The sequence below is a fragment of the Panthera uncia genome, chromosome X (genome assembly GCF_023721935.1).
Source record: "Panthera uncia isolate 11264 chromosome X, Puncia_PCG_1.0, whole genome shotgun sequence".
Taxonomy (NCBI): Eukaryota; Metazoa; Chordata; class Mammalia; order Carnivora; family Felidae; genus Panthera; species Panthera uncia.
In genome coordinates, this window is record NC_064817.1 from 96562882 (window position 1) to 96584942 (window position 22061).

The 22061-nt window shown below is 44.0% G+C and overlaps 1 protein-coding gene and 1 pseudogene across 1 annotated transcript in view; both read left to right on the top strand.

Annotated features, from left to right (window-relative positions):
* Positions 1–1866: 1866 nt before the first annotated feature.
* LOC125932491 (uncharacterized) lies at positions 1867–1977 on the top strand (annotated as a pseudogene).
* A 4776-nt stretch (positions 1978–6753) lies between these two features.
* The window catches only part of LOC125931384 (glutamate receptor 3-like), a 111072-nt gene continuing 95764 nt past the window's right edge, over positions 6754–22061 (top strand). The window contains exon 1 of the mRNA XM_049643286.1: positions 6754–6797. Within this exon, the coding sequence (XP_049499243.1) occupies positions 6754–6797 (44 nt within the window). The remainder of the gene's footprint in view (positions 6798–22061) is intronic.

The window sequence follows — 22061 nt, forward strand, 5'->3', positions numbered from 1 at the left end:
TTTCCAGTGTCCTCTTTCCTAGTTAATGCATCGTCATACGTCCGGATGTGTGAGCCGGAAGCCCAGGACTTGTGCCTTTGACATCTCCCTCCCACTCGTGTCGTCTTCCCCCCAGCGCACGTTTCCCACACTACACACGTGTCCCACTCATCATCAAGCTCTGTTGATTTTATATCTGCAATCTATTTTCATTGTTTCCAATGCCGCCACTCCCAGGCAAATCGCTAGTGTCTCTCACTTGGATTGCTGCAGTATTCTCTAATCCAAACACAGGTAGCCTCTCCTTATCAACTCTAGCCCTCTTTAATTCATCCTCTATCCTGCATTGTGAGAGCAAAGAACTGTCAATTTGGAAAGCTTTTGCCCTCAGCTCTTGATCAGACAAAAACAATGCAGCATTATCATAATCACAGTCTAAAGAATTCAATTGCCTTTTGTTGTGAAAAGTAACAAAAGCTTTAGCATCTGGAAACATTTTGAGTTACCCATGGCCTCCCCTAATACACTGTGCCCTGCGCCACCACAGAAAATGTAACAACAAAGGGCATTTTAAATTCTTCCCAAAGAGATATCCTTTCCCAGGGGAGGAGGGGTATTGAAAGACTTTCTTTCCAGGGAACTCCTCTAGCAACTATGCCCGGTTTATTCTCTCTCCATTTTGGCTACCACCTCGTAAATTCTGCAGTGGAAAAAAATTCTTCTCGCATTCTACTCACCTTGTATAAATGTATAGCCTGAAAGACCCTAAGAACTCAAAGGCCTCCTCCACTTAGCATGGGCTTCTGACCTGGTTTCTAATTCCAAGTTCTTCTGATTAGAGCCCCAGTATTCCTGCCGGGCTCAGCTCCCTCCCCTGGATCTCCAACCATCGGCAAGGATTCTGCTACCAATTCACGGAGCTCCCAAATGCACCCGTCTGCTGAGCCTTGAGGACCCACTGCCATGTGTCACATCTATCTTTCTGACACACTAACACAACAAGGTACACTGTAGTGTTGACCGTCCCTTGAATCCTACTGAGAGAGCTGTACCTTCAAGCCAAACCCAGGTTCTGCATCCTGGAAAGTTGCCTCAATGACTGCCCTTTCTCCTTGGGTGGGTTTCATGCCAGGTCTCGGGACTTGACAGTAGTTCCAGATGGGACGCATTTGTCATGACTCTTTGAAATACTGGGGAGCTCTGGAGATGTGGGCAGGATGGCAACAACACTTCTCAGTTGACCAGTTCAAGCTCTATAAAGGAGTCTCATTTAACCTTTACAGCACTTCCCACCTTCTGATGCACTCAAAACATTAACGATAATTCAATATGTACAACGTTATTTTGCATTTGTGTGATTTTCACTTCTTCCAAGCATTTTCAAGTTGTTATTCTTATTTGCACCTGCTATTTTATTGGATTTCATAGGCATTTTAGAAGATCAGTAAAGTAAGTATTAAGTGAATTATAAACCTTTAATTTTTTTTTAAATTTTTTTAACGTTTTATTTATTTTTGAGACAGGGAGAGACAGAGCATGAACAGGGGAAGGTCAGAGAGAGGGAGACACAGAATCTGAAACAGGCTCCAGGCTCCGAGCTGTCAGCACAGAGCCCGATGCGGGGCTCGAACTCACGGACCGCGAGATCGTGACCTGAGTGGAAGCCGGCCGCTTAACCGACTGAGCCACCCAGGTGCCCCGAATTATAAACCTTTTAAGGGCAAAGACTGACTCATGCCATTTGAATCCTCCCTGGTATCCAGTAGGGTGATTCTATACAAAGTGAGTGCTCAGTGATTAACTACCAACTTAATATTCTCTCCATTTCATAGATTCAGAAAGCCATGCTCAGAGACGTTAAGCAACACATCTAAAGTCCCACAGCCAATCGCTTCTCGGCCTTTTGGCTAAGATCAAGTGTAGTATCTGTTCTTATCAGTTTAAAGTCCCACAGCCAGTTAGTTCCACTCCTCATTCCAGGCCCAGTGCCCACTCCATTAGACGAATTGTTCTCAGACTATGCTGCATGGAAATTCTGACTTGTGCAGGGAATATGCAGGTGAGGCCGAGTAGAGAGCACACGGCTGCTCCAATCAGAGCATCTTCACAGTCATCCATTTTAGATTTTGAGGTTTTGTGTCAGATTTTACTTGAATCAATTATTGTGCTACTATTTTTTTCTTAAGAAAAAGCAGTCATGGGGCGCCTGGGTGGCTCAGTCAGTTAAGTGTCCGACTCTTGATTTGCAGCTCAGGTCATGAACTCAGGGTCGTGCGATTAAGCCCCTCATCAGGCTCCGTGCTCAGAGTGCGGAGCCTGCTTGGGTCATGATCTCACAGTTTGTGACATCGAGCCCTGCATCAGGCTCCATGCTGACAGCGTGGAGCCTGCTTGGGATTCTCTCTGTCTCCCTCTCTCTCTGCCTCACTCTCTCTCACTTTCTCAAAATAAATGAATAAACATTGAAAAAATAAAAGAATGCAGCAGCCCTGCCCTCGGGATAGGGACTCCACACCCCTAGAAAAGTACTCGTGAACAATGTCTCCGCATCCCTGATAGACACTCAGAATGTACAAATGTGTTTAGGCCATAAATAGTTAATAAAAGTTACCGTTGAGGGTTTCAGGATGATTACAGCTACTATTTTGGAGTTCAACCACCTAGCATGTTTTGTTGCCTTAGTTACTATGAAGCATCTTAAGCTCAAGAGGGAAAGAGAGAAAAGAAGTATGCTCATGAGTGGGGGCTGTGTAACAGTGAAGTATGGATATTGGCATAAGGGGCACTCCAAAACCAAGTGCAGACAACACGAATAGGCAATTCACAAAATAAGAATGGCCAGAGAGCATATAAGAAATGCTCGTTCTGTCCATAAAAAACACAAGCAAAAACAATGTGATTTTTTTATTGAGAAAATTAGCAAATGCTAAAGAGAAATGGGTAACAGCCAGAATTAGTGAGATCCAGGGAAATGTACACTCTTGCATATTGCTTGTAAGAGCATAAATTGATAAAACTTTTCTGGAGGAAAATTCAACAATAAGTGGCGAAAGTCTTAACAGTTTGCATATCATTTTTAATGTTTATTTTTGAGAGAGAGTGAGCAGGGGAGGGGCAGAGAGACATGGGGACAGTGGATCTGACGTGGGTTCTATGCTGACAGCAGCGAGCCCGATGCAGGACTCGAACTCACAAACTGTGAGATGGTGACCTGAGCCAAAGTCAGAGGCTCAACCAACTGAGCCACCAACGTGCCCCGCAGTTTGCATGTCTTTTGACTCTGCAACACCATATAGGAATTTATTCTGTAAAAAGAATCATAAATGAAGACAAAGATGGATGTTAATTGGGCTTCACTACAGCATAGTTTTCCATAGTGAGATATTAGAAACAGTTGAAATAGCAATATTAAGGGATTGACTAAATAAATTATTTTATATCTATACACGCAGCTATTAAAAAGCAAATTACAGAAGATTTAATGGCATGGAAAATGTTTAAAGACATATTTTCAAAACATAGTGAGTTAACAACCTGGTTGCAAAATAGTATGTAGAGTATGACATTATATTTACATGTTTATAGTAACCATTAAGACTATTCATAAATATTTTCACATTCTCCTTTAAGGCATGTAGTACGATTGTGCTTCCCAATCCCTTTGAAGATACATATGGTCATGCAACATAACTGGAATGTGAAATGTGAGGGGAACATTTAAAGGCCAGTGATCAATGTGCCACACGGCTTTTGCCTGCCTTGACAATCGTGGAAGCATGTGTTGAAAAGAGTCTTCTATCAGCCTGGGTCTCCTAAGTGACCATAATGTGCAGAGGTTCCCTGCCCACATAGACTGGATATGTAAAAACCTTTTATTGTATTAAGCCATTGAGATTTGCGGGTGGTTGTTATCACAACATAGCCTAGCCCATCCTTGCTCATACCGTGTGGTGGGCACATGTGTGTGCATGCGTGTGTGTGCATGTTCGCGTGTATTGTGGGCAGAGAGAGAGAAGGGAGGGGAGGAGAAGGAGGGGGAAGACTAGAGAGTTCTACACAAAAAGAATAACAAATGTATGATTTTCATTTTCATATGTTTATATGCCTTCTAAATTGTCAACAATGAATGTAGTTTTTATATTAACAGGAAAAAAAACAGTGTTTTTTTTTTTAAATTTGTGTAAAATTACCTCTTCCTATTCTCATCTACCTTGTCCCTTCAAAGACTTCTATACCATCCTCCTGAGTCCCTAAGACAGGAGTATGAGCTGTGTGACCCTAGGAAAAGCATGTAGTGTCTCTTGGGTTTCCTCCTACCTCGATGGCTTCCATTTCACAATTTCCTTTCCACACTCTACCTCATCTGCCCAATGTTTCAGAGTTTGTGTACTTTAGAACTTGGTACTGAACCCTTGCTTTTTCTCTGTCTACTCCTTTTCCCTGAGTTCATCGGGTCCTCTGGCTTTGAATGCCATTTATATACGGCTGACTTCCAAATACGTATTTCTGGCCCAGACCTTTCTTTTGAGCCAGTCTCCTAGCCAATTACCTACTTTACCATTCCACTTGGATATCTCACGAACATCTCAAACTTAACATGGTTAAGCAGAACCCTTGGATCAACACTTTCACTTCTGCCAAAGCCTCTTCTCTCCACCTACATTGTTACCTCCCTATTCCAAGCTCCCACCATTCGTTGCCCCGAGCATTGCAAAAATCTCCTAATTGGTCTGCGAATTCCATTCCTACCCACCCTTCAACTCACTCTCTGTATAGCAGCAAGAGGGCCCTGAAATGGAGGTCATGTCCCTAACCGACTTACAGCCCTTCAGTGCATTCCTACTACCCTGAGAATAAATCTTAAGCCTACACCATGCCCTACCAGCCCCTGCCTTGCTCCCAAACTTCACTTCAAGGACTTCTCCCCTCACTTGTTATATCTGGGTCACACTTGTCTTCTTCCGGGTCCTCAAAGATGCCAAACTCTATCAGTGTCTAGTACTTTGCCTCAGCTCCTCCCTCTGCCTGAAAGCCCTATAACCAAAATAACACAAAAGGAAGTCTTCTTTGGAAAGGCCCTTGCTGAGAAAAGAGAGACAGACAGAAAGTACCAATTTTCTTTAGCTTTTGTGTGTCTACATGTGATGCTTGCAAATGTGGGAGGCCTCTTACGATCACAAGTGAAGTATTATCCATGTGCTAAGGATAGTAGAATAGAAAGATGGAATGTGCCTGGGTCCCTCATAATAATTATATTGTGTATCTGAATTGACCCTGGATGCCTTGCTTCCAGACTTCTTAATCAGTGAGATAATAAACTCCATATTACTTGACCTAATTTTAGTTTGGTTTTCCACTACTGTCTGTTGAAAGTTGATCCTCATCTTCTATTCTCTATTGCAGCATCCTATCGGCTTTCTTTGTTAAGCAAATCCAAATGGATTGTTACTATATCTGTTACTTGTTTGCTTTTTGTTTAACTTCCATGGAACAGAATCTATATCTATGTCTATTGTGTTCCCCGGTGTCTACCACAGTATCCAACACATAGTAGGTGCTCAAGGAATATTTGTAAATGAATGACCAAATGTCACATCCACAGGGAGAACCAACTAGCTGGTTTAGATGGTCATGAGTAGGGCAGAGGATATATACAAACTCTAAGAAATAACTGTCCTTTGAAAATGATTTCCCAAAGAATTCTGATGCCTGATGTTTTAAACTTCAGTTTCAAAGGAATGCAGATGGGGAAGATACTAAAATGGAGGGCTCTAGGGGTACCTGGCTGGATCAATAAATAGAACATGTGACTCTTGATCTCAAGGTTGCAAGTTCAAGCCCTACGTTGGGTATAGAGATTACTTAAAAATAAAATCTTTAAAATTTTTTTAACGTTTTATTATTTATTATTGAGAGACAGAGAGAGACAGAGCGTGAGCAGGGGAGGGGCAGAGGGAGAGGGAGACACGGAATCTGAAGCAGGCTCCAGGCTCTAAGCTGTCAGCACAGAGCCCGACGCGGGGCTCGAACTCACGAACCGCGAGATCATCACCTGAGCTGAAGTCAGACGCTTAACCAACTGAGCCACCCAGGCGCCCCCAAAATAAAATCTTTTTAAAAATATGAAATGAAATAAAATAAAATAAAATAAAATAAAATAAAATAAAATGGAGGGCTCTAAGAGCTCTTGTCCATCCCCCAGGCAATCTATGTTTCATCATCCCAAGAAGACAAGACAAAAGAATCATTCCCAAATCTCTACCACACCAAAGTGAGCTCATGTTCCTGCCTGGAGCAGATCAGGCACATAATCTAGATTATATTACTTCTTTACCCTTTCATCATATTTTGCTGTTATGAAAAGCATTGTTATTTCCTTTTCATAAATTCAAGTAAATCTAAAATAATGACACAATCCCATAGAGCATGTCATCCAGATGATGGCAGAATTCTTATACAGAGGCATTATAGCTTATCCAACTTAGAAAGCCCTGACCAAGGCAGGCCTTAGGTGGTATATTTCAGGTCATAGTGAAACTGTATCTTCTAACCAAACCAACGCCCCTAGTTTGCCAGGGTTCCTGAACTCCCACCGTTATCGCTGCTTCACTGAACTAAAGCAGTTATGTCTCCAGAAGTCCCCTATTAAAATGTGAATATTAGCTTCTAGAGAGGCTAATACGTTAATTTTTCAGCATTTATTTTTGAACACAGGGCAAAGTCCTGCGGGAATGGAATACTGTAGAGAACAGGTAAGCTTTAATGAATGCGGACATGGGCGGGAACATAGGCACTGGGAAGCTGGAAGAAGAGAAGAGGTAAAGGAGACAAGAAAAATACCAAAAGAGAATGCTAGTCAAGACTCAAACAGCACCGATTTGCCCCTGAGCCCCCAGCGACCCTCATATTACCTGATCACTTACTTCTCATGGAAATATGAAGGGAGGAAACAATATTTAGCCTCTTATCTGTCTCTTCATCTGTAAAATGGAGGTTGAAACAAAACATAACAGTAGTGATAGCAGCTGTATAAATAGACAGGCAGATAAAGAAATGGGCTAATGGAAGAAACAAACTAGAAGACTGCACATTTCAAAGGTCTGGTATCAGCAGGGCTAGTCTGGGAAACTAATCAGGGTTAAGGTGTAATTGACTAGGCCAAACACATTTCCTAGATTGTAGTTTGCCTGATGTCCTGGTTTAATTATTAAGTGTCCTCTTCCACTCTCAAAAGTGTCCCAGTTTGGACAATAAACAATATAGTCACCCTTATGAGAGACTGGTGTCCGTGTCGTGTGGATAGATTAGAGCTGTGCTGAGTTACTAAGCGCCTTCAAGTCTCAAGGCCCTGGAGTGGCCAGAGTCTCTCAACCTCTTGACTCCGGTTCTGAGGAACCGCCTGTGCACCATGCTACGAAAATGTTGGGAAGCCATGCACCAAATGCAGGAAGTGCCACCATTTTAACAGAGGGCTTCCCGAAGGAGGGGGTGAAGACAAGAATTTCAGAAAGTAAAACAAGGCCAGTGGGGAGGATACTAAGAGGGTGACTTGGAGGCCCTAGAAGCCCCTCAACTCACACTCAAAGGAAGAATTCACTCTTTCTAAACACAGGGCCAGACCTGATCCAGGTATCCGAACAGTTGCCAAACTCTCCATTTCTGCCCATAAAGGAAATAGTGCTTGCTCTAGACAAGATCACTCAGTCCTGGGCCGGGCTCATAATATTCACAGGTGCATCCGGCCACTTACTTGGCCCTCAACTTGTTAGAAACAGATCGGTCTTCGTGCAATGCCAAATCCAGAACAACAATTATGACAACCAAAAAGGAAAAAAATGAATAGCCTGTACACAGAGAAAATACATGAAAATAATCCACTATAGCTGATGTGAAAAGAGAAGAATCATTTGATTATAAACATCGGATTTCAGTTCTCATCTTACAGCACCAGAGAGGAAATTGTTCCAAAATTGATAACTTGTGTTTTCCCTTCCCAAAGTTTGTGTTCCCATTAAAATTGCACTAAATCTTCAGAGACATTGCCTTATGAGCCTAAAACCGATTTCCTCACCTAATTCTCATCTGTTGGTAAATACTTGTAATGTATCTAGGAAATCAAAGACATAATTTCTTTTTCAATATATGCAAAGACATTCGTCTCCTGTGGTTGAGGGGATGAGTTACACACTACAAGGAAACCAGAGGAGAGTGGATGGGGGCTTCTCGGTAGCTCCTTGCCCCTCTGGCACTAGCTTTATTACCCTGCAACAGCACCGATGTGTGGAAAAAAACCCAAGGTTCTGGCCTCTTGGCTGCTGCCAGCAAAAGCCAGCATTATCTCAATGTACGCTGGGGAGCAGGTGAGGAGAGAAAAATAAAAAAAGATAATCAAAGCCCTCCTGCCACCCCGTCTCCTTGCCTCTAAAGTCTTCCACCGAGAGCCCCAGACTCAACTATTCTATCTTGTGCTGTGTGCATAGAGAGCAGGTAATCAGCAAAATTAATCAAAAATGCATTCATTACCGCAGAGCGGCAGTGGGTGACAGTGACTGCAGCTTTCATTGGCAAGTGGTTTCTGCGCTGGCACAATCCAATCTCCGTGGCTCTTTGGCAAAACCTTTGCATCCCCCTGCCCTCCCCCTCTCTCCCCACCAGCCCAGCCAGCTCTGCCACGCTCAGCTCCTCTTCTCCATTAAACGCGATCTGATTCAGACACTTGACGCTGTTTTCCCCTCAATCACCACGACGTTGCTCTGTAAAAGCTGTTTTCTGTCTAATAAATCTTCTGGGTATTTTTAAAAAGGTGTTTCTTCACTTTAAAATACATTTTTTCCTTTGTTTTCAAAGCAGGAAGCCATTTCCTGCCAGGGCTAAACAAACTCAAACGCTGACAGATTCTGCAAATGCACAAGCCTTTCCTGCTTTGTCCAACCCCGCAAAATGGACTCTCTCAGAGCCCCCCCAGAACCCAAAGCAGCTCAGGGGAAACTGTGCCAAAATATGCTGCGGGGTCTGGAGCTAATAGCAACAATAGCTAACGTTACTGATCATTTATTATGTGCCAGGTGGGATTCTATGCACTTTGCTTACCTTGTCTCATCCTCACAATAGCCTTGTGGGGGATATGTTACTATTATCACCCCCATCGTACTGACGGGGACTGGAGGCCCAAGGAGGTCAATTCACCCGAATCCTAGGTGTAGCCGGGGGACTTTGAACCTGGGAGAGTGGTCCTCGCTCTAAACCACCCACCATGGTTCTGATGGAGGAAGACAAGTGCACCACTCTACACATTTCCCCGTCCCCTCTCAGACTATGGAGTTAACCCTTCCAGGGCATGGGATTAGCATTTGGTAGATAACTATTTTCCAGGACACACAAAACAGTACTTCTTCCATCCCCTGAAAAAAAATCAATCTGCTTTAGCTAAGATAGAGAGAGAGATGTAGAAAAACAAAATAAGACTCTCTCCCAAGTCTTTGTTACTCCAGTCTACAATGCTGCTTGAGTGGCCCCTGACTTTGTGCAAAATTAGAGGCCGCTATCTGCTCCCCGCCCTTTGAGAAAGACGAAGTAGTTGGGATGTGAGGACACACGCACGCATATGGATACACAGTGCGATGTGGAGGCAGGGTGGCCTAGAGGTGTCCTGGATCTCATTTCACCTCCACAACTGAGAGCCGTGTGACCTTGGGCATGTCACATAATCCCTCTTAAAAGTCATAGTTTTACAAGCTATAAAATTGAAATAATAGTACTACCTACCTCATGAGGACTATGAGGATTAGATGAGCTAACGTGTTAAACCACTGAGCACACGCTTGGCACATAGTAAGCACTTGATAAATAACAGCTCATATTCTATAATTCCTCTCCCACTGCTCTGAAATTTACAACTTCTGTTATACATCCAAGGATTCCGTGAAGAAGTGAATGGTGGAAATTCGAGGCAGGGGAGGGCAGTACTATATATATTTCATTAACACTTCGACTTTGACCCAGATAATCAGGCTAATTACTGACCTTGCTTCAGAAGTACACTTTGAAAACATACCAGACTGGAATACTGGGGTTTTGAGGAAGCCAGACATTTCCTGATTTAAGCTTTGGTAACAGAAAGCTTAAAAATAAAAAAATAAAACGGCTGAAAAAAAGATAAACAGTCCCATACTACATCTTGTTATCTAAAGGAGTCTGCCCTCTAAATTATAGGGGACTGTGGGGTTTTTTTAGTACATAAAGGAAACCACAAAAATGACAAAATAGCAGATCTTTTCACTTGAGAAAATGATTTGCTCCAGAGTTCCTTTAAGTGGCAAGCATGTGTCCTGGATTTAAAATAGAATTCAATTTACCTAAATTCATTTTCCACACAAATTTTTGATGCACGCCTATTGCATAAAGCAAGACTTGCCCATATTATAAGATATAGCAGCAAATTGCTGATGTCCATTTCCACTTTGTCGGCATTCGCCACCCAACCTCTTATCACGCTGTGGCTGGCTACAGACACACTCAGCCAATTCCCATGTTCTTAAGAAACAGGAAATGTTATACTAACTCAAACCTTCAACTCTTCTCAGCTGCCATCCATTCCTCAATGGTAACATAAGGACTACTTTTTGCCAAGTGCCTTGTGGGCTGTACCAACCACTTATCTAACAGAATCCTGAAAAGAGGTCAGAAAGGATGGGGAAGTTTTGACCGTGAGGGGGCAAGAAGAAAAAGGTTATTTTCCTAATGTCTCCCACCAGATCCAGACGCTTCTCCGTGGTGCTCCTGTCCTAGCCACAAGATATGGCCACTGTTCTCCGAGTTTGCCAAATCTAACCATCCAGATGAAAGGGCATTTGGTTTCCTCATTTTAATCCATCCATTAACTCAGACATTTTTTCTCCCTTGTATTCCTCCTACCTTATGACCCATAATGTTAAAGAGAACACCACTGGATCTTGCTTTTGGCTAAGTCACACATTCATTCATTCTCTTGACAAAAGTTATTTGGCATCAGTTACAGTCCACGCATTTTTTTCTGGGTGCTGGGATTACAGCAATAAGCAAAATAGGTGGAAAAAAAATCCCCACCCTCCCGGAGCTCACCATCTTAAATAAACCAAGTTAGTAAAATATCTACTTAGAGTGAAGATATAGAATTACATTGTATTCCAATACCAAGGAAGTCAGTTCCCTTAAGCCTCATTCTAGTTAGAAAAGTAATAGCACTTATAATTTTCAAGAAAATTATTAGTTGGGGAATGTAAGGATTCCATTCATTCATGTACCCATTAATCACACTGTTCCTAATTCCAAAAAGATTTTGAAATAACCTACAGTAAAAGACATAGAAACTTCTTGCTTTAATTTGTTAGCCATGAATCTAACTAAAGCCAAATCAAATAATGTACTGATGGAGAAGTGTTAAGATTTCAAGAGTCAAGATGCTATGGCTTTGCACTTGGGTAATTTGTCTGCAATTATTAGAAACACCCACAAGGTGGTGGTAATGATACCTTAGTTTATAACCATATCAGAGGAGCAAGCTGATAATACAGGTGTGATTTACCTGAAATGAAGGTACAGTGTACTTCTCCAACCACGAAATTTGGTTCTCAAAACCCTTATGGCAGAATTCATGATTAAAGAGCTTAGGATGTTTTCAAGAAACTTCTTAGGAAGGTTGAGATCTTGACTGAGTTCCTGAAAGCCGTCATTCATTAATTCGTTGAGCACACCTTTCTTGAGAAGCTTCTAGGTACTAAGCTTTATGAAAAGCATGTAAAAAATGAATTTTGTGTTGACAAAATATACAATACAGGAAGCATCCTAAATAAAAGGAAAAGGCAATGACACTTTTCACATTCTAACTTGTTAATAATGGGAACTGCACAATTCCTTTCCGTTTACCATTCTTTGTTTAGTAGATGCTTCTCGGGTCTCTTTCCTTTAAAGTTTGTACGAAATGCTTCTAATCTTGGTTTGCATAAAACATGGGGATAATAACAGTATTTACCTCAAAGGGTGGCTGTAAAGATTCAACGAGACAGTACACTTAAACCATTTAGCAAGTACCCGACATGTGGCAAGAAATACGTGTAAGTCGTCATCCTTGTCATCGCTGTCATGATCGTTGTCCCTGTCGTCATCATCATCATCATGGCGGGGGGGGGGGGACCTATTCATCTGTATATACCAGAAATTTCAGTAAAGTCGATTCAGAATTGCAGAGGAGTCACCGCTTCCCCTTTGTTAGCAAAGCACGACAATGTTGGAAACCTTTAACCAAAACTTTAAGGGGGGACGGGATCTTTGTTTGTCATCCCTTTGTCTCGTTTTGTTTGGTTTTGAATTTAAAGGCATTGCCGCACAAGGACTTTCTTAGTGGGGTGCCTCTGGCTACAAAATGATCTTCCCCGTAGGGAACTCAATGCGAGTTTAGACAGCAGGGTAGGTAAGATTGTAAGACCACTCTTGGACTGGTTTCCTGCCAAGCTACGGTGATTTTAAGTGATTTTTTTTCACTTCCTTTGTAACACAGAACTTCTCTAGGGACTGGGGCTACCCACTGAGGGAGGCCAGGAGAAGCAGCTAGGAACTGTTTGCGGCCTCCCTAGAGGAAGTCCTTTCGTTTCCTTTAGACTTTGTAGGGCCCTTGGTGAATGAGTTTCTCCCTGGGGCCTGGAGTCCAGAGCCCAGGGAACTGTCGCTCCATACTGCCCATTCTCCTCCAGAGCAGGCACTGCCCTCAGGGGCCTGCTTCCCCAGTGTGACCTGTGCAGTCACACAGGGTCCCCTGCTAGGAGGACCTCGCTTTCACGCTCCGCTGTCTCTGTCCTGAAAGTCTTGACGCTTGAACAAGAGGCCCAGCGTTTTCCTCTTGCCCTGGACCCCACAAACTATATAGCCAAGTCCTCTCTGCCCCGAAGAGTTTCTGAACACTGGGTGGGCCTTGTTCTTAGTTTCTCCCCCTGCTGTTATTTGAGAGTCCACGTCACTCCCCACCCTTGAGTCCCACTAAGTGCAGTGGTTCAGTGGCCCTCAGACTAACCCTGTACTCTGAGGATCATTCTAGAGATGTTCTCCTACCCTTCCGTGTCTCCTACGGCTTCCGTGTCAGGTGAGGGAAGTGACAGGTATTCTGACCTGTCTCAGTTTCTTCACCAGTGAGCTATTGCTTTAGAATGTCTAGAAAAGCAAGAGCAATGGAAACTCTCTGAGAAAGTTCATAGTTCCTCATTTCTTTAACTTAAACTAATCCACTCTACCAATCCTAATGTCACAATATTGAGTGGATTCTATTGATGATCTCTCTCTCTCTCTGTCTCTCTCTGTCTCTCTCTGTCTCTCTCTCTCTACAGTGCTTTATATGGAAATGCAGGTAAGATGTATCCCCAATTCACAGCTCAAAACACTGAGGCTCCGAAAGTATAATTTGGAAATTACTGCAATTAGAATCCAGGTTTTCAGATACCTGGTACAATGTGCACATTTCTGAAAAGGTGTGTGTAAATCATTTTGTTTTTTTAAACTCCTATTCTGGGTGAGTACAGAGAATTAGGGTTTCTTCACAGTGGCCCTATTGGCCTCCTGAACGGTATAATCCTTGGTTGCTGGGGGCTGTCCTGTGCCCCCAGGAGGTTTAGCAGAGTCCCTTGTCTCTACTTACTAAGTGTAAGTAGAAATCCCCTGTAACCCCCCACTGCCAGGTGTGCCGATCAAAAAAGTCCCCAGACATTGCACTTGTCCCCTGGGGAGCAAACCACAGCCAACTGATAACCACTTCATGAGAGCACTTCACTATTTAAAGGGAACATGTGGTGAATCCTTTAGTAAACTACAAAACTCTCTCCAAATGTGTATTTCCACGTAGTAGATTTTCTTAAATTAGAAGATACCTTCTTTCAAAGGAGAAAACCACTGATTGTGGCTGTGTGGGGGTAATCACCCAGAAAAATGTGATGCTTTTCTTTTCCCTCAAAATATTATTATGTTCATGGGAGTGATGCCACAAAGATTCAGCAGAATATGCTTGCAGCATACAGATCGGAACAGATGTAACTTTAGCAAATCCAGCAATTCCTCTTTAAGAATTAGCTACAGTCAAGTATCTGAGAAGTCAACTGTTTCCAGTTATCTTTTCATTCCCCTAAATACTCTGAATTCACTTTTAAAGCAGGAAACACAGATCTTCCTCTATCTAAAGGAGTGTTAAAAAAAACACCCTATTTCATTTTTTAATGTTTATTTTTGAGAGAGAGAGAGAGAGAGCCAGCAGGGGAGGGGCAGAGAGGGAGACAGAATCCCAAGCAAGCTCCACACTGTCAGCACAGAGCCCAACGTGGGGCTCAAACCCATACACCATGAGATCATGACCTGAGCCAAAATCGAGTCACCCCACTAACTGGGCCACCCAGGCACCCCCCCAAAATACCCTCTTCCTAAAGACAGCGAGGGTCAAACCCCAAGCTGACAGATTAGGGAACAGAAATTAAGAGGTAGAAGTGGCAGACAGATAGCAAGTCTTCTATCTGGGCCTTGAAGCAACCCATAATCCGCTCCCTGCCTCAGCTGGATGGACCAGACGGTTTAACCCCCAAACCAAGATACTCTTGAGCGAGAAGAGGGGCATCGGTGATGATCGTGCTGGGACAATGCACATCAGCCGAATTGTCCTGGCCAAACCATGATGCCTAGGGTGGTCACCCTAGCCTGAGATCACTCATGGAAACACGCCCACTGCCAGATGGTTGCTACGTTAGTGGGCCCCAAATCTTAGTAGTTTAAAACAAAATCATTTCTCATTTCTCACCCCTTTGCAGGTTGGCTGTGGTTCAGCTGATCTCAACTGGGCAGCTCGGCCACAGACTGCAATAATTGAGAGGGCTCTGTGTCTCACTTCGGGTCTGTGAGTCAACTGGGCCAGTTCTGCTCCACCCGCCGTTCATCCTTCTCAGAACCAGAAAACTATCTGTTATGTGTACTTCTCGTGACACCCACAGAGGTGAAGACGGTGAGCAGAAGGCCATGAGGTTCCTTAAGACGTAGGCTGGAACTGGCGTGCTGTCGCCTCTGCCCACATGCCACTGGCCAAAGCAAATCACACTGCCAAGCCCAAAATTAAGGGGCAGAGAAATATGGTGCTCACAGTGAGGCCCTGATAAAGGTACGAATGCGGGAAGGAGTGAATAATTGGAGCGCTCGTCCAATCTAACATATATGCTTCGCCCGTCCCAACCTCATCACCCCCACCCCCACACATACACACACCTCAGAAAGGGGGGGGGGGTAATCTGTTTGCCCTCATACGATATGACATGATGCTGACTCAGTTCCTGACATACAGTCACGTAATTTTCAGAATCCAGAGTCAGTTTCTAGTTTCATAAGTACTTTGAAAATTGGACAGGTTTCCAGTTGAGTATAAAAACCAACTGGCATCCAGAATTCCTCAATAAAGTTCTCAAATCTGTTAAAGCATGCAACCCATCCCCAGCTAGGGCTGGGGGGCAGGGCCAGTTTTAGGCTGGGGGCTATTTCCCCCAGACTTGCTGGTGCTATTTCACAGTGACAGCTCCTAACCTTCCCAGAGGGGTAAAAAAGAAAAAAAAAAAAAGCATACGTTAATAAAAATATCAACAATAACATCTTTGGGAGGTAACCTGGAATAATTCACAATAAATTAACACTTCCCATCAGAGAGATGTTGTAGCTTATAAGAATGTCACTTTGCGAGAAGTGGGAGTCCCAAAGCCATGTGACTTCCATCTGCAGTTTGCAAGCCCATTCAGAGCCCAACAGGGGATGATTACTTGCTAAGATGTACCCATCCCAGCAGAATATATTTGCTATGATTCAATTCTCTCACAGCATGAAGGAGACTCTGGTCTGGTGGATAAAGCCCTAGAGGGATAAAAAAAAGAAATCTCCATTCCCCACCACTTGGCTGTGTGACCTTGAATTGTTCACTAAACCTCTCTGATTCCTCAGTTTCACAGTCTACGGGAGTAACGCCCCAGACCTCCGCTTACCCAGAGAAGAACATGAAAAAAGAGTCACTGGATCCCTATCTGAAAAGATCTGGAACCCTATTTGCCTCTACCCCTAGGAAAAGGAACTGTTTCTATGTTCGTTTCTCACCCTGGACACACAATATAAAATTACTTTTTTAGGAGCAGAATTAAATATCAGGCAGATGCATCACGAACTGAATTTAGGGGGATGAGTTACTAAAGTAACAGAAGGATCTCACCACGGAGCAGCCTACCTCTAAGGGACCGGAGACGAGACCATTCAGCAAGTTGCAATGGGCCTGTGGACATTTCAAGAGTGAAATGATTACCACTCCCAATTCTCAGGGAGCAGACCTTTGGGAAGATAGGGATTTTAGTGGCTATTGTGGTTGTTTCCCAACTCCGTGTCTCCCTATCCCACTGTGTGTCAATCATGTGGTTTGGAGAGGGGTAGGGAAGAAGTGACCCTATGGATAGGGTATAATCTGATGTCCCCTTGCCATAGTGAGTAGCTCAGGTAGTTCAGGTCTAAGGATGACATTACTTGACCACAGGATTCAAGCATGAATGTTCATGTGATTCCTTTAGAACCAATGATATAACATGTGATGCAGATGTGAAGACAAGACATGCCACAGACATTTTGCCATCATATGGTGGGCAAAGAAGGAGAAAGGAAAATAAATTAGGCCTTTGATACAATTTTTGAACTACTGAAGCTAATCAAGTCTCAAGCAGTCTTACCTATGTCCCTTCCAGATCTGTAAATCAATGCATCTCCCTTATCATTTATATTAGTTTTAGTGGGTTTTGTCTTAGCTGAAGCATGAACATCTTAACTGATATAGGAACTGAGTCAAGGGCATGGTCACCAGCCCTGAGAATACCTAAAAGGAGGCAATGTGAAAGTGCTTAGTCCAGAGAGAAAAAGTTGGAATGAGGTACTAAAAGGGAAGGATCATCTCCAAGTCATTGTGCCCCCAAATGGCTCCTAGAGATATCTTCAGGGCAAAAAAAAAAAAAAAAAAATGAGTTCTAAACACCCTCCCCATCTATAAAAAGCAAGCGGGGTGCCTGGGTGGCTCAGTCGGTTAAGTGTCTGACTTTGGCTCAGGTCATGAACTTGCAGTTTGTGAGTTCAAGCCCCGCATCAGGCTCTGTGCTGACAACTCAGAGCCCGGAGCCTGCTTTGGATTCTGTGTCTCCCTCTCTCTCTGCCCCTCCCCCGTTCATGCTCTGTCTCTCTCACTCTCAAAAATGAATAAATGTTAAAAAATATTTTAAATAAAAAGCAAGCCAATCTGAAAACAATTTAAGATAAACAATTGCTTCTATGGCCATGCTCACCTGGTGTGACTATCTTCTCCTGGAAGTTGCTATGGATCCATTTCTGGGCATATCAAACCCAAGTTCATAAGACTTCTCCTGTGAGATACACATAAACTCCCATTAGAAGCAGTTCCAACTAGGCCTGTGCCTAGAATTTCAGCTCCTCAGGGCTGTGGATTCATTCAGCAACACCTTCTGGAAGGGCGGTATCATAGAAAAGATTGAAGGATAGAGAAGTTAGATGGAAGACCCAAGCTTTCTTAGATGTCAAACCCAACCTGAGTCTCCAGATATGACTGGACTCTATTCTTCCCAAGAATCCAGGAATGAAAATGTAAGAGACAGCCATAAAGAATTGGGAGTCCCTAAAGTAGTTCCTTGATGAGAATTGTAGGCTGAAGGTTAGACAGTTTTTCCTCACCCTAAGATAATCCTGACTCATGGAATCATAGGTCCATAGAACATGAGAGTGGGAAGTCTTTAGAAATCACCTTGCTCTATCTTCTCGTTGTGATGGCATGGGACTGAATCTGGGAGAAGGAAAGTACCTTTTTTCAGATATTTGAACACCTTCCTCTGTACTTGGTACCTGGTGCTTAACTATTTTCACAGCACTTACCACGTTACATTGTCCTTGCCACTGAATACATATGCTCCTTCTCTGAACTTGAAATTCATTGAAAGCAGAAATTGTCTTGCTTCCTTATATCCCTGGTGCCTCCCAGAATCTGTCAGATAGCAGGTGGTCAAACGTTTGTTCAAGAAATCAAAGTTTCAAGTCAAATAGTGAGGAAGTTATCTTTCTATTAGGCAAAGGATATAGAATCTTGCTTTCATTACTTTTAAAGGGTATGGCAGTTTCCTTCCAATGAATCACAATGATTTTTGTCATTATTTTCCTTCTTTACAAGGTATCAAGCTAACGAGTATGAGGATCATTGTATAGTTAGATCTTTTCTCCAAAGTTCACTGGCCGACATTCTTTCTGCTTCTCCAAGAGCCCTATCCCAAGCCTGAAACAAACCGAAACCTCATGAAGAGGAGTACTATTTTCACTTTCATACTGTAAATTTTAAAACTTCGTATTTTCCTTCTGCCTCAACATCCCCACAAACCGTCTGTGAGGACCCCACCCAGGTGACTGGGTGCCTCACTGTGACAAGGCTGGCCCCCCCCCCCACAAGTTCCCCTAATTGCCCTCCCCTGACTGTGACCTACTGTCATTCAAATGTACCAATGAAATCACCTCGCGCATGCCTTTTGCTTGTATGCTCCAACCTGATAAAGGCACTTGCCCAAGGGGCAATCTCTCTCTCTCTCTCTCTCTCTCTCTCTCTCTTTGTCTCTCTCTCTGTCTCTCTCTCTCTCTCCTCCGCATTTGCTTGGCTGAGCACACACATTTGCTGCTCCCTCACCCTGTGTGGCCTCCCTTCATGGCGTACAGTGACTCAGTTTCTCTAAAACTTGTGAGGATAATCAACTTTATTTTCCTGTGCCTCTCCTGTGTCCTCTCTTGCAGCTACACCTGACTAACCATTTCACGAAAGAACACAACCTCTCGGTAAGAACTGCAATGAATTATTTTCTTGCCAGGTAATTCCGAACCCAGCAGAGATACCTCTTAACCAGAGAGAGAGAAAGAGAGAGAGAGGGAGAGAGGGCGCTGGATTTGGGGCTTAGTTGGCAACTTCTGGCGGCTGTGATGCTTGCTACTACAATCTCTAGCTCCTCATTGGAAAAACAAAGATGAAGTTCAAAAAGCATCTCACCGCTTTCTTCCGTGAGGGATTGAATGCAAAAGAATTTGCATGTATTATACGGACTTTCCAAGCAACAGCAATATGCCTAGTTCTCACCACTGTGTCCCTGCTGGCTCAGATGGGACTAATCCAATTCTGCCAACAGCTGCAACTGACAGCTAAAAGTTAAAAAAGTGGCAGCAGATGAAAGAGAGGAAAACAGGTAGTGGGCAGGGGAGACTGAAAACAGAAAGGATAGGTGCCCATTTACAGTGATGAATGCAATGGAGGATTTTCAAGTGCACAGGCATTGAAATGCCTTTCTTCCTCTCACCTCTTGTTACTCATCCACCCCGTTACTCTTCAAGCCAAATGACAGTGAAGAAGGCCACAGATCTCTTCCTCTTCACCTCTTCTCTTGGCTAGCCAAACATGGATGGGGACCTGTTTGCTTTCAGGAGGGAAATGAGGTGTGCTGAAAGCTACTCCCTCCATCTGAAATGTAGTGTCTCCCCACCTGAAATCACAACTGAAACTCCTCCTTAGAGTTATCCCTCCGGGTCAAGGCATTGAAGGCTTCGATTAAAATGCAACTATGTTATCTAAAAGGAGGAACATATAGTGCCTGGCACAGAGTAGAGGTTCTCTAAACGTCATTTTTAATATTAAGTTGTCACTGCCTGCCATGAGAACGTTAGTAAAGATTCATCTACCAGATTCTCTCCTGTCTCCTAGGGCTCTTAAGGAGCCCTGATGGGAAGTATTTGATGGAACACAGGCCAAGACTCCGTAGCAGAGTCTGAGGTTTGGGGGATGGGGGAGAAAGGGGAGGCTGACAACAGAAGGCACTTTTGGGGAGAAAGGGCACTTTTAAAGGGTGAGAAGGGGGGAAGGGCATCTGGAAATTAACATTTATTGATTCTTCTATGAATCAGGCACTGAATTAGATGTTTTAGCACCCACTATTTTACTTAATCCTTATTTAATCCACGACCACTTCATAGGGAAAGTAACAGTAATATTCCCACTTTGCAGATGCGAAAACTGGAGTTGAGATTAAGAAAGTCGCTCAAGGTCACACACTGCCTGTAATAGAATATACACTTGAACTTAGACCTGTCTCCTATGCCTATATCCCTGAGCCATGCTGTCAGTCCCCACACTCGTCAAGGGGTGGCTAACCTCGTCTCTGCTGCCTCCTTTGGTCTAATGCTCCAATCACTTGCAAGTTCAGTCTCCTGTCATGCCCAAGTTTCTCCCTCATTTTTAGCAACGGACTATGCAAATGGAGATGAAAGATTCTTAGGAGTGGTGGGGCAGGAAGAGATTTTGCATTCTCAGAAGGGATAGAAGGTTGTCAAGAGCCTAGAACCATTTTTCTGGTTGCCTGAGGGTTTGGAAACTTTCTTTACTCTTTTTTTTTTTTAACTGTTTATTTCTGAGAGAGAGAAAGGAAAAAAAAATCAGTGGGGGGCGGGGGGCAGGCAGAGAAAGAGGAAGACAGAGGATCCAAAGCAGGCTCTGCACTGTCAGCACAGAGCCCTATGCAGGCCTCAAACTCACCACTTGAGATCATGGCCTGAACGGAAGTCAGACGCTTAACCAACTGAGCCACCCAGGTGCCCCTAGAAAATCGCTATTCCAGGCTCCAACCTGTGTTATGCCAAATCCAAAGTTCCAGAGTAACTGGTGGACCAGTTGGGCCCCTGCCCCATGTATACCAGTTTGCTGTACATTGGCAGGAGAGTTCATTTTCCACATAGAGCAGGAGGAGAGGATATGAAAAGGAGAGCAGCTGGCATGGAAAGGAATAACACTTGTCTCTTCCAGAGAAGCTGGGGTAGGAAGGAAAGACATAGAAGATAAGGAAGCTTCTTTCCTCCCACCACTGGAGAAAGGGGTTAGGGAGAAGAGTCTAAGACGTTCATGCACAATATCTTGTGGAGGGGACCATCCCCCAACAGAGGTCCAGGCCTGCTGCCTGACTTGGAAGGTTCTTTCTTCCCCTTAGAGCAAGGAATAAAAGAGGACTGGGGAAGAATTGATAGCCTCTGGGGTCACGGGGCAGGGGCCCAGGCGGCTTTGTCCAGAGGCTACAGCAAGGGAGCAAAGTAGCTGGGGACAGTTTCCCCCAACCTTAACTTTCAATCCCCACCCTTACCCTAGCTCATTCCCACACCTCTCTCCTCCTTTGGCCGGTGGGACTGAGCGTCCTTTTCATTAACCTTTTAGTTACCACTCCACGCACACACTTTTCTACAACCCCCAAAGCAGTCAGCCCCACACTGCCCATCACTGCCCTCTCCCCGCCGCAATCCCAGCTCTGCACTTGGGCAAGGGGAGATACTCGCCTCTCAGGGCCGTGGGAGTGGAAGGGGGGTTGTTCACTCGCCCTCGGAGCTCTGCTGTAAAAACTGAGCGGCAGGGACCAGGCATGCGCAGCAAATTCGGGCGCATTGTGATGGGAACTGCCTCTCCGAGTCTCTACAAAGACTCCGGAGTAACCACTAACGGCCCCCCCAAGACCCCCCTTCTTAAAGACAGACACACAAACGCAGAGGCAATGCAGCTTTTCTTTCTTTTTTTTGAAGGGCCAGTTGCCGCTTGTAAGGCTAGTTCCACGTGAAGACTAGTGGATTTCAATCGATCCCATCTCCGGTGTTGACAAACGCCAGCGCCGAGGCTTTGCAGTCCGGGGCTGCAGTTTGCAGTGGAGCTAAGCGGTGTGCGGCTTTAATTCCACGTCAGATCAACTTTGATCAATATCCCCCTACCGGCCCAATTGGAAGAGCCCAATTCACCGGCGCTGAGCCTTTTCGCTCTTTCCTTCTTTTTTCCCCTCTTTAGACCCACCATCTTCTGGGGGAAGAAAAGTCTCGGATTTTCTTTAGAATTTCTTTTCTTTCTTTCTCTCTCTCTCTTTTGTTTCTTTGGGTTTTGTTTTGTTTTGTTTCTCGGTGTTCTGTCTTTTTTGTTTTGTTTGGTGTTTTAGGTTTTTATTCTCTCT